Below are 13,133 nucleotides of genomic sequence, written 5' to 3' on the forward strand. Positions count from 1 at the left end.
AGCTTGGTGAAAGGATACATTGAGGGGCTGATTACATGGTGAGTTTCAGCCCGAGCTGAAATTTCGCTCCGCCCTCCGGGCTGAACTTTTGTTGCGATTACATGATGAATTTCAGCCCGGGCGCAAAACGCAAATTTGCGTGAGAAAATTTACTGCGATGCGAAAACACAATTGATGCCATGATCACGTTCCCCTTTTTAGCCCAGGCTGAAATTTCATTTCGATTACATGGACTTCTTGCTTATTTTTCAGCCCGTTTGGCCGAGCTGAAAATCCTAGCCCGGTCTCTGAAACCGGCTAGATTCTCAGCCCGGGCTGAAACCTGCTCCATGTAATCGCCACTTTCGTTTCAAGAGGATTTCTTTCAGAACCCGCAGCCCGGCTAACCGGGCTGTAATTCTCCTTATTATATGGCTCTGTCTCACGAGTACTGGGAACTACAAAATTCACGAATTTGATTGGCTAAAATCGATATTGACCGCGGTCTAGATTTTCCCATCTAGACCGGCGTCTAGACCGGTAATGTTTTGCGGTGAAAAGATGCAAACTAAAATTCAAAAATATCGATTATTTTCTTCTACCAATATTTATTTATGGAAGTGCCAAACAGCATGATGACGAAAGAGAGGATGACGAGCAAACTTTGACAGAATTAAGTTCAGCTCATCGCCACTCATCGCCGTTCGCAAGCAAAATGTCAGTTAGTACAAACCAGTTACATTAAACGAATTAAATGGTTCTTGTTTGCCATATAATAAACATCTTATTAACCGAGCTTAGTCAGTCTGTATGTACAGACCTTCTGCTCGGTTAATAAGAGCTAAATGCCGAATCAGACCTTAAAATTACATAGTTAAAGTATCGATAACCTACCGATCAACTGATGTCAACCGTTACGTACCAGCCTTGAAGGCCAAAATTTTGAAAAGTAACACAAGCCATACTGCTCTTTTTTCTCCTTCAAAAATGAGTGATCGTCGAAAAACTTCTGCCGGATCTAGCTAGGATCTTGAGGTATATTTACTCCTACCAGCCGTCGTGCATGATTTCGAACTAAAAGAAAAAACAAACTCGTTTCTGAGGTCTAGTGATAGTGACATTAAAAAGCTGGTCGCAAATGCTGTTCCGAAAAGTACAAGAAAGTCAACAAAATATGCTGCCAACTTGTTTGAAGGTGAAGAAAGTTATGAGCAGACTTTAGGCATTTTATCCTACACGAAAGCAAGCTGAGTTATTTTATAGAAAAGAGAATTGAATACACTGTATTTACTAACTTTATAATAAACTAACAGTTGGAAGTAGAGAAAATTCTAGGCGCACTTGAAAACAGTGTCATTCAGACTAGCATATTCTGTCTTGCATGGTTGAAATTTCTTTTTCAGCAAGCGCCTTGTTTTTTTACTTTTCGACTGGTAGTGACAATTAAAATGATTCGACTTTTTTCCTGAGACAGACATGCGCGATATCGCGAGCTTGTAGGTGCAACCAGCCATCCGTGAAAAGGAGGTTTCTCAGCTGCCTTTAAATTTGATTAATTTTCATTATACTCTGTCAAAATTTACTATTTTTCGATTAATTAAGGTTTAAATCTTAGTCACAAGATTGATTTACAGTGTTTTCTGAGAGTATGCCCTCATCTAGAATTCAAATTTGAACGTCATCAAGAAGTCGACATCGGACTCATCGGCTTTCGTGGCCCTATGAGGTTCTGAAGTGACCTCCTTCTGGCCGATGACAGAGTGGCATCTGACGCCATGTTTGTTCGCGTGACAAGCATGCATATGGCGTTATTCGTTCACTGGTCTGCTCATGGTTTATTTTAACTGTAATAAAATCTTTTTTTTTTTTGTTTAATCTCTCCGTTTTCTCCGTGGCACAAAGTCATGACAGGATTTGCTCTTGAGCTATTTCTTGAAGCTGTTGATTTTTAATTCATATGCAGTATCTATTTCGCCATATTACGTTACTTTTCGACACTATCTCGTTTCGTCTCCGCACATGATATTTTGCTATAGATGGCGTGTCATATATTGTATTTGCACCAAATGATGTAATGCTCTGCTTTAGCCAATTGTATCTGCTCTAAATGATGTCATGCATTGCTTTAGCCAACTGAAGTCCAGTACGTCATTTTTATTGTGCATTTTTCTGCTCTTCCGGTTTCAAACCTATTTTAAAACTCGATATACATTTTAGGTAAAAAATGTCTGCACTTCTAGTGTGCGTCTTTAAGGTAACTGTGGGCTTTATTGTGAATAAAAGCAGGGATGCAGCAGCTGAAAAGCTCAAAGACGGCGACGTAACTAATCAACGGCTTCGAGACTTGATTACTCGAGAACTCAGTGAAGTCAAATCAAAGTTGGACGGACTGGCAAGAAAGGATCTACTGGCTGCAATAGACTTCTTTCAGGAAGGAATTATCCTTTTGCACAAAGTATTGCGCTCGAACATAACACAGCCAGACAATGGAATCAAAGACGCAATTCGGAAGTTAGAGGTGATTAGCTTAAACGAATCATCCAAGGAACTGCTTTCAAATGCCAAGAAACGGTTCGAAGATGCTCGACGTAAAGCTACAGAAGCGTTCAATGACGAAGGCCTGAAGCCGTCTGACCGTGTTTCAGCTATGGAGTATCGCATGATGGCCACAGTGCTGGAGGCAGCAGACAATCCATCAACGGTATCATCTGCATGCAAAATGTGCATCGAAAGATTAAATTCCCACCCAGTGGTTGAGAACTGCTTCACCTTCGAGGTCAAAAAAAGGTTCCGTGGTTTGTTTAGCAAGCAAGAACGTAGGGAAATGGTTTCAGAGACTTGTCGCCTGAATCGCATGATCTACGACATTATAGTCATGACACAGGGGTTTGGCGACAAAGAGGTACAAGAAATACTGCAATCGTGGCCTCGCATTCAACTGGATGGTGGAAATGACAGCGTAAACCCTTTGGTGGATCCAAGAGTCTCAAAATGCTTGTGCAAAATAGGACAGAAGCACAGCTGTTTACTTTGGACATTTGGTCAGAAAGGAGAAAAGGAGCAAACATTGAAAGAACCTTGGGGTATCACTACTAACACACTGGGGCAGTTCATTGTGGCTGATTACAAGGATGGTAACGTAAAGGTATTCGACAATCATGGGAATTTTTTGTCCATCTTTCGTCCCGTTAGTGAAGGGAAAACTGGAACAGTGTTTGTTCATGATGTAGCAACAGACCAATGTGACAACATGTATGTCCTGGTGTCGATAGAAGACGATCGTTCCAAGGAAGTAAAATCCTATGTATACTTGAAGACCCCTAATAGCATGATTCCTCTGAAGGAGGACCTTATGTGGTCATGGACCTGGTCATCCTTGGCAATTTCGGACAAGGGCAAGATTTTTGTTCGCGGGGTGTTGGCCGGGGGACACCATGTAGTTGACATGTACAAGACTGATGGAAAGTTTGTTCGCCGTTTCGGAGAGAGGGAGTTGAAGGTCTCCTCGGCTGTCGCCGCCACCTGTGGTGGAGGTGTAGCTGTTGCTACAGGAGGACGAGATTCCTATTATATCAACTTTTTTAACAGAAAAGGGAAACGCGATGGTCAGTTTCAAGTAGATAAATCATTCCACTTCCCTCAAATGACATACCATCAAGCAAGCCGATGCATCGTTGTCGCTGGCGTACATGTGGAAAGTATACACCTCAACCGCCTAGAAATCGTAATTTTAACTGAGGAAGGAGAGTTTGTTCGCAACATCGAGTACAAAGAAGAAAATTTAATGTACTTACGAGGGATCACGGTGACAATTGATGGCATAATTGCTTTAGTTTGCAGTGATAAAATGGGCTTCAAAGTACTTGTTGTTTAAATCGTAAATAGCCTGTCCGAAGTATAAGAAATACTGTAATGAAAATATTACTTAGGAGAGAAATTTCATAGGTTTAAGTTTTTTTCTACGAAATTCTCGTACTATTAAAACAGATTAGCCTTTTTTTAGCTTAGCCTTTTTTTACTTTGATCAGAAGGCAAGACACGTTTCCTTTTAAAGTGACTGTTTGGCCAAGTAAATGCATATCAGTCTGATTTGTATCGTTGACAAAAGTATGAAAACAAAGTCTGTTTTTAATAGTTAAGACTTCCTGACTCGATATGGCTTATCGCGTGCGAGCGTATATTTAACCGACAGATTAGTATATGGCGGAACAATTCAAGCGTGTAATTACTAGGTGAATGCATGCTTCTTCTCATTATCATTTATTCTACGTTACATGTGAAAATGGATAATAAGAATTATGAAAAGCAGATATCACACTTGTACGCAAATAGATCACTGGTATTTGGATATTTAAGACTCGTGTCATCACTCAGTAAATGAAACCAGCATTATCTCGAATTTTCTGAACAAGAAATATTTCACTCAGGAAACCACTGTTTGCTGGGTAGGATAACTATCCTCCTTCGAGGGTCTAGGACGACTGGATCTGGGAGCGTTTGTTTGAACTTCCTTGTCAAAACTAGATTTCCGCGATGGACTTTGTTCATTTTGGAGATGTGTCTAAACAGAGAGTGGACATAACAAAGCAAAGGCGCGGTCACCTTGACAGTTTTTGCGCAACTACATAGACGGGCTGCAGTCAGTCTTATCTGAAAACCAAGACCAGAATTGCCAACACTAAAGTTGGTCTTCTACCAGTGTACTAAAAAAGTTTTCCTGTGAGTACTAAAATATTTGTCGCCTCCACAATAGGATTAGCGATCGCAAGAGTCCATAAGTAGGAGCTTATCTCTCCAATACTAATCCTATGAGTCAAAATTTACGCGTATCTTTCTGCTTTAGAACGCCACGAGTTTTTCGGCTCTGCATGCACTGTTCAGAATGCCGGGCCAATCGGACTGAAAACGTTATTGTCAAAGGAAGACCAAAAATAGGAAAAAGCAATGAATGCAAATTGTTGTAAATTGTGTAAATATGAATCTCCTACTAAAGGATAAGTTCTATAAATGGAAAGATAAGCGCAAAGGTATGGCGGCCAAAAATGTATTCTTTTGTTCATGTGCTAATGAGACTCACTAGCCTCACTCTCAAGCAACATTTCTTTTATATTTTGTCCATGCAAACGTGACTAGTGAGGCTAATTAGCACATAAACAAAAGAATATTTTTTTTGGCCGCCATTTATGCATTCGGTCTATGGCGTTGGCTCCTGGCATCTGCTGCCGAAAGAATAAAGATATGCTCGCTATTATCTGTCTTATTTATGAGGAATGTGTCCTTTATGACCCTTGCATATTTTGTCTCCGCTAATAAGAAAATCTCATAGCTTGGTGAAAGGATACATTGAGGGGCTGATTACATGGTGAGTTTCAGCCCGAGCTGAAATTTCGCTCCGCCCTCCGGGCTGAACTTTTGTTGCGATTACATGATGAATTTCAGCCCGGGCGCAAAACGCAAATTTGCGTGAGAAAATTTACTGCGATGCGAAAACACAATTGATGCCATGATCACGTTCCCCTTTTTAGCCCAGGCTGAAATTTCATTTCGATTACATGGACTTCTTGCTTATTTTTCAGCCCGTTTGGCCGAGCTGAAAATCCTAGCCCGGTCTCTGAAACCGGCTAGATTCTCAGCCCGGGCTGAAACCTGCTCCATGTAATCGCCACTTTCGTTTCAAGAGGATTTCTTTCAGAACCCGCAGCCCGGCTAACCGGGCTGTAATTCTCCTTATTATATGGCTCTGTCTCACGAGTACTGGGAACTACAAAATTCACGAATTTGATTGGCTAAAATCGATATTGACCGCGGTCTAGATTTTCCCATCTAGACCGGCGTCTAGACCGGTAATGTTTTGCGGTGAAAAGATGCAAACTAAAATTCAAAAATATCGATTATTTTCTTCTACCAATATTTATTTATGGAAGTGCCAAACAGCATGATGACGAAAGAGAGGATGACGAGCAAACTTTGACAGAATTAAGTTCAGCTCATCGCCACTCATCGCCGTTCGCAAGCAAAATGTCAGTTAGTACAAACCAGTTACATTAAACGAATTAAATGGTTCTTGTTTGCCATATAATAAACATCTTATTAACCGAGCTTAGTCAGTCTGTATGTACAGACCTTCTGCTCGGTTAATAAGAGCTAAATGCCGAATCAGACCCTAAAATTACATAGTTAAAGTATCGATAACCTACCGATCAACTGATGTCAACCGTTACGTACCAGCCTTGAAGGCCAAAATTTTGAAAAGTAACACAAGCCATACTGCTCTTTTTTCTCCTTCAAAAATGAGTGATCGTCGAAAAACTTCTGCCGGATCTAGCTAGGATCTTGAGGTATATTTACTCCTACCAGCCGTCGTGCATGATTTCGAACTAAAAGAAAAAACAAACTCGTTTCTGAAGTCTAGTGATAGTGACATTAAAAAGCTGGTCGCAAATGCTGTTCCGAAAAGTACAAGAAAGTCAACAAAATATGCTGCCAACTTGTTTGAAGGTGAAGAAAGTTATGAGCAGACTTTAGGCATTTTATCCTACACGAAAGCAAGCTGAGTTATTTTATAGAAAAGAGAATTGAATACACTGTATTTACTAACTTTATAATAAACTAACAGTTGGAAGTAGAGAAAATTCTAGGCGCACTTGAAAACAGTGTCATTCAGACTAGCATATTCTGTCTTGCATGGTTGAAATTTCTTTTTCAGCAAGCGCCTTGTTTTTTTACTTTTCGACTGGTAGTGACAATTAAAATGATTCGACTTTTTTCCTGAGACAGACATGCGCGATATCGCGAGCTTGTAGGTGCAACCAGCCATCCGTGAAAAGGAGGTTTCTCAGCTGCCTTTAAATTTCATTAATTTTCATTATACTCTGTCAAAATTTACTATTTTTCGATTAATTAAGGTTTAAATCTTAGTCACAAGATTGATTTACAGTGTTTTCTGAGAGTATGCCCTCATCTAGAATTCAAATTTGAACGTCATCAAGAAGTCGACATCGGACTCATCGGCTTTCGTGGCCCTATGAGGTTCTGAAGTGACCTCCTTCTGGCCGATGACAGAGTGGCATCTGACGCCATGTTTGTTCGCGTGACAAGCATGCATATGGCGTTATTCGTTCACTGGTCTGCTCATGGTTTATTTTAACTGTAATAAAATCTTTTTTTTTTTGTTTAATCTCTCCGTTTTCTCCGTGGCACAAAGTCATGACAGAATTTGCTCTTGAGCTATTTCTTGAAGCTGTTGATTTTTAATTCATATGCAGTATCTATTTCGCCATATTACGTTACTTTTCGACACTATCTCGTTTCGTCTCCGCACATGATATTTTGCTATAGATGGCGTGTCATATATTGTATTTGCACCAAATGATGTAATGCTCTGCTTTAGCCAATTGTATCTGCTCTAAATGATGTCATGCATTGCTTTAGCCAACTGAAGTCCAGTACGTCATTTTTATTGTGCATTTTTCTGCTCTTCCGGTTTCAAACCTATTTTAAAACTCGATATACATTTTAGGTAAAAAATGTCTGCACTTCTAGTGTGCGTCTTTAAGGTAACTGTGGGCTTTATTGTGAATAAAAGCAGGGATGCAGCAGCTGAAAAGCTCAAAGACGGCGACGTAACTAATCAACGGCTTCGAGACTTGATTACTCGAGAACTCAGTGAAGTCAAATCAAAGTTGGACGGACTGGCAAGAAAGGATCTACTGGCTGCAATAGACTTCTTTCAGGAAGGAATTATCCTTTTGCACAAAGTATTGCGCTCGAACATAACACAGCCAGACAATGGAATCAAAGACGCAATTCGGAAGTTAGAGGTGATTAGCTTAAACGAATCATCCAAGGAACTGCTTTCAAATGCCAAGAAACGGTTCGAAGATGCTCGACGTAAAGCTACAGAAGCGTTCAATGACGAAGGCCTGAAGCCGTCTGACCGTGTTTCAGCTATGGAGTATCGCATGATGGCCACAGTGCTGGAGGCAGCAGACAATCCATCAACGGTATCATCTGCATGCAAAATGTGCATCGAAAGATTAAATTCCCACCCAGTGGTTGAGAACTGCTTCACCTTCGAGGTCAAAAAAAAGGTTCCGTGGTTTGTTTAGCAAGCAAGAACGTAGGGAAATGGTTTCAGAGACTTGTCGCCTGAATCGCATGATCTACGACATTATAGTCATGACACAGGGGTTTGGCGACAAAGAGGTACAAGAAATACTGCAATCGTGGCCTCGCATTCAACTGGATGGTGGAAATGACAGCGTAAACCCTTTGGTGGATCCAAGAGTCTCAAAATGCTTGTGCAAAATAGGACAGAAGCACAGCTGTTTACTTTGGACATTTGGTCAGAAAGGAGAAAAGGAGCAAACATTGAAAGAACCTTGGGGTATCACTACTAACACACTGGGGCAGTTCATTGTGGCTGATTACAAGGATGGTAACGTAAAGGTATTCGACAATCATGGGAATTTTTTGTCCTTCTTTCGTCCCGTTAGTGAAGGGAAAACTGGAACAGTGTTTGTTCATGATGTAGCAACAGACCAATGTGACAACATGTATGTCCTGGTGTCGATAGAAGACGATCGTTCCAAGGAAGTAAAATCCTATGTATACTTGAAGACCCCTAATAGCATGATTCCTCTGAAGGAGGACCTTATGTGGTCATGGACCTGGTCATCCTTGGCAATTTCGGACAAGGGCAAGATTTTTGTTCGCGGGGTGTTGGCCGGGGGACACCATGTAGTTGACATGTACAAGACTGATGGAAAGTTTGTTCGCCGTTTCGGAGAGAGGGAGTTGAAGGTCTCCTCGGCTGTCGCCGCCACCTGTGGTGGAGGTGTAGCTGTTGCTACAGGAGGACGAGATTCCTATTATATCAACTTTTTTAACAGAAAAGGGAAACGCGATGGTCAGTTTCAAGTAGATAAATCATTCCACTTCCCTCAAATGACATACCATCAAGCAAGCCGATGCATCGTTGTCGCTGGCGTACATGTGGAAAGTATACACCTCAACCGCCTAGAAATCGTAATTTTAACTGAGGAAGGAGAGTTTGTTCGCAACATCGAGTACAAAGAAGAAAATTTAATGTACTTACGAGGGATCACGGTGACAACTGATGGCATAATTGCTTTAGTTTGCAGTGATAAAATGGGCTTCAAAGTACTTGTTGTTTAAATCGTAAATAGCCTGTCCGAAGTATAAGAAATACTGTAATGAAAATATTACTTAGGAGAGAAATTTCATAGGTTTAAGTTTTTTTCTACGAAATTCTCGTACTATTAAAACAGATTAGCCTTTTTTTAGCTTAGCCTTTTTTTACTTTGATCAGAAGGCAAGACACGTTTCCTTTTAAAGTGACTGTTTGGCCAAGTAAATGCATATCAGTCTGATTTGTATCGTTGACAAAAGTATGAAAACAAAGTCTGTTTTTAATAGTTAAGACTTCCTGACTCGATATGGCTTATCGCGTGCGAGCGTATATTTAACCGACAGATTAGTATATGGCGGAACAATTCAAGCGTGTAATTACTAGGTGAATGCATGCTTCTTCTCATTATCATTTATTCTACGTTACATGTGAAAATGGATAATAAGAATTATGAAAAGCAGATATCACACTTGTACGCAAATAGATCACTGGTATTTGGATATTTAAGACTCGTGTCATCACTCAGTAAATGAAACCAGCATTATCTCGAATTTTCTGAACAAGAAATATTTCACTCAGGAAACCACTGTTTGCTGGGTAGGATAACTATCCTCCTTCGAGGGTCTAGGACGACTGGATCTGGGAGCGTTTGTTTGAACTTCCTTGTCAAAACTAGATTTCCGCGATGGACTTTGTTCATTTTGGAGATGTGTCTAAACAGAGAGTGGACATAACAAAGCAAAGGCGCGGTCACCTTGACAGTTTTTGCGCAACTACATAGACGGGCTGCAGTCAGTCTTATCTGAAAACCAAGACCAGAATTGCCAACACTAAAGTTGGTCTTCTACCAGTGTACTAAAAAAGTTTTCCTGTGAGTACTAAAATATTTGTCGCCTCCACAATAGGATTAGCGATCGCAAGAGTCCATAAGTAGGAGCTTATCTCTCCAATACTAATCCTATGAGTCAAAATTTACGCGTATCTTTCTGCTTTAGAACGCCACGAGTTTTTCGGCTCTGCATGCACTGTTCAGAATGCCGGGCCAATCGGACTGAAAACGTTATTGTCAAAGGAAGACCAAAAATAGTAAAAAGCAATGAATGCAAATTGTTGTAAATTGTGTAAATATGAATCTCCTACTAAAGGATAAGTTCTATAAATGGAAAGATAAGCGCAAAGGTATGGCGGCCAAAAATGTATTCTTTTGTTCATGTGCTAATGAGACTCACTAGCCTCACTCTCAAGCAACATTTCTTTTATATTTTGTCCATGCAAACGTGACTAGTGAGGCTAATTAGCACATAAACAAAAGAATATTTTTTTTGGCCGCCATTTATGCATTCGGTCTATGGCGTTGGCTCCTGGCATCTGCTGCCGAAAGAATAAAGATATGCTCGCTATTATCTGTCTTATTTATGAGGAATGTGTCCTTTATGACCCTTGCATATTTTGTCTCCGCTAATAAGAAAATCTCATAGCTTGGTGAAAGGATACATTGAGGGGCTGATTACATGGTGAGTTTCAGCCCGAGCTGAAATTTCGCTCCGCCCTCCGGGCTGAACTTTTGTTGCGATTACATGATGAATTTCAGCCCGGGCGCAAAACGCAAATTTGCGTGAGAAAATTTACTGCGATGCGAAAACACAATTGATGCCATGATCACGTTCCCCTTTTTAGCCCAGGCTGAAATTTCATTTCGATTACATGGACTTCTTGCTTATTTTTCAGCCCGTTTGGCCGAGCTGAAAATCCTAGCCCGGTCTCTGAAACCGGCTAGATTCTCAGCCCGGGCTGAAACCTGCTCCATGTAATCGCCACTTTCGTTTCAAGAGGATTTCTTTCAGAACCCGCAGCCCGGCTAACCGGGCTGTAATTCTCCTTATTATATGGCTCTGTCTCACGAGTACTGGGAACTACAAAATTCACGAATTTGATTGGCTAAAATCGATATTGACCGCGGTCTAGATTTTCCCATCTAGACCGGCGTCTAGACCGGTAATGTTTTGCGGTGAAAAGATGCAAACTAAAATTCAAAAATATCGATTATTTTCTTCTACCAATATTTATTTATGGAAGTGCCAAACAGCATGATGACGAAAGAGAGGATGACGAGCAAACTTTGACAGAATTAAGTTCAGCTCATCGCCACTCATCGCCGTTTGCAAGCAAAATGTCAGTTAGTACAAACCAGTTACATTAAACGAATTAAATGGTTCTTGTTTGCCATATAATAAACATCTTATTAACCGAGCTTAGTCAGTCTATATGTACAGACCTTTTGATCGGTTAATAAGAGCTAAATGCCGAATCAGACCCTAAAATTACATAGTTAAAGTATCGATAACCTACCGATCAACTGATGTCAACCGTTACGTACCAGCCTTGAAGGCCAAAATTTTGAAAAGTAACACAAGCCATACTGCTCTTTTTTCTCCTTCAAAAATGAGTGATCGTCGAAAAACTTCTGCCGGATCTAGCTAGGATCTTGAGGTATATTTACTCCTACCAGCCGTCGTGCATGATTTCGAACTAAAAGAAAAAACAAACTCGTTTCTGAGGTCTAGTGATAGTGACATTAAAAAGCTGGTCGCAAATGCTGTTCCGAAAAGTACAAGAAAGTCAACAAAATATGCTGCCAACTTGTTTGAAGGTGAAGAAAGTTATGAGCAGACTTTAGGCATTTTATCCTACACGAAAGCAAGCTGAGTTATTTTATAGAAAAGAGAATTGAATACACTGTATTTACTAACTTTATAATAAACTAACAGTTGGAAGTAGAGAAAATTCTAGGCGCACTTGAAAACAGTGTCATTCAGACTAGCATATTCTGTCTTGCATGGTTGAAATTTCTTTTTCAGTAAGCGCCTTGTTTTTTTACTTTTCGACTGGTAGTGACAATTAAAATGATTCGACTTTTTTCCTGAGACAGACATGCTTTCTTTCTAGTCAAATTTTGAACAGCCTGTGCATCCACAGGCAGACAACCCTAAGGATGCGAGAGCCCGTGATGTCACGTTATTCTGAGACAGTTGTAACGACCGATTCAACTGATCGAGGAAAATGTTCCATAAAAATCGCGATGTTTCTTTTCAAAAATCCTTTTATGGACAGTCAGATAAATAAAGTTCACCCACTTACTAATTTCTACGTTGTCCTGAGTGATTTGATGGGTTTTTGGGACGCTTCGATTTCCTCTTCAGATCCCACGCATTGTGGAAAAAATGGAAAATTGAATTGGCCGAACTGTGCACGGACCGATGACGCTCGAAAGACGCTAACAACGATAACAAATTTGTTTGCTTGCAAAAAACGCCGTCTTTTCCCTCTACATTTACTGCCATGATGCTTTCGAATTCTTTCGTAATCTTTTTTTTCCAATAATTCTGTAGAAAAAAGCCTGAAGAATTACAGGATTTTCGTTCATCGTTTAACATTTTAATTTGGTTCAGTATCACCATAATATTGACTTCTTATCACTAAAAACTCAATAGCATCTTTTGTGCTTTTCGGAATTAAATTTCCTTCCATGGCGTTTATATCTCTCACTCGGATCGGTGACATTTACGAAACGGGAGGCAGCCACTTTAAAATTTAGCGCTCATGTTAATAATCACCACACTAAACGACATCTCTATTTTACTTTAACTATTATACTGTCAAGAAACAAAAAACAAAAAAGCAAAACAATTACTCCATGAGCGCGCGTTGGATATGAGAAGGTTAATTATTAGGGACTTTAAGATCTGCGACGCGACGGTAACGAAGACGTCATTTAAAATTGCAAGTTCACTTTATTAATCTTTTTCGTCGTTATGTCGGCTTGTCTAACTTCTAAAAACTAGTGTAACTCCCCAGGAACTGAATTAGGAGGTGCAGTATTGAATCTACGACAGAAAATTCAAATTCGCTGCCTTTTTTTCACGTTCTCCGTAAAACTTGAGAATTGGTCATTTCACGTGGTAGATTTGCTGAAAACGTGAAAGAAATGTACAAAAATGAAAAA

The 13,133-nt window shown here is 40.1% G+C and overlaps 1 protein-coding gene across 1 annotated transcript; it reads left to right on the forward strand.

Annotated features, from left to right (window-relative positions):
- The first annotated feature begins 2,177 nt into the window (after positions 1-2,177).
- LOC138012852 (uncharacterized) lies at positions 2,178-5,230 on the forward strand. Its single transcript, XM_068859764.1, has one exon. It carries the CDS (start codon positions 2,204-2,206, stop codon positions 3,851-3,853), a length of 1,650 nt encoding a protein of 549 aa, XP_068715865.1. The 5' UTR covers positions 2,178-2,203; the 3' UTR covers positions 3,854-5,230.
- Positions 5,231-13,133: the final 7,903 nt, after the last annotated feature.

Source organism: Montipora foliosa, chromosome 8 (genome assembly GCF_036669935.1).
Source record: "Montipora foliosa isolate CH-2021 chromosome 8, ASM3666993v2, whole genome shotgun sequence".
Lineage (NCBI taxonomy): Eukaryota > Metazoa > Cnidaria > Anthozoa > Scleractinia > Acroporidae > Montipora > Montipora foliosa.

Coding starts and splice junctions, on each gene's coding strand:
- LOC138012852 (XM_068859764.1), top strand. CDS start 2,204: ATGTCTGCACTTCTAGTGTGCGTCTTTAAGGTAACTGTGGGCTTTATT.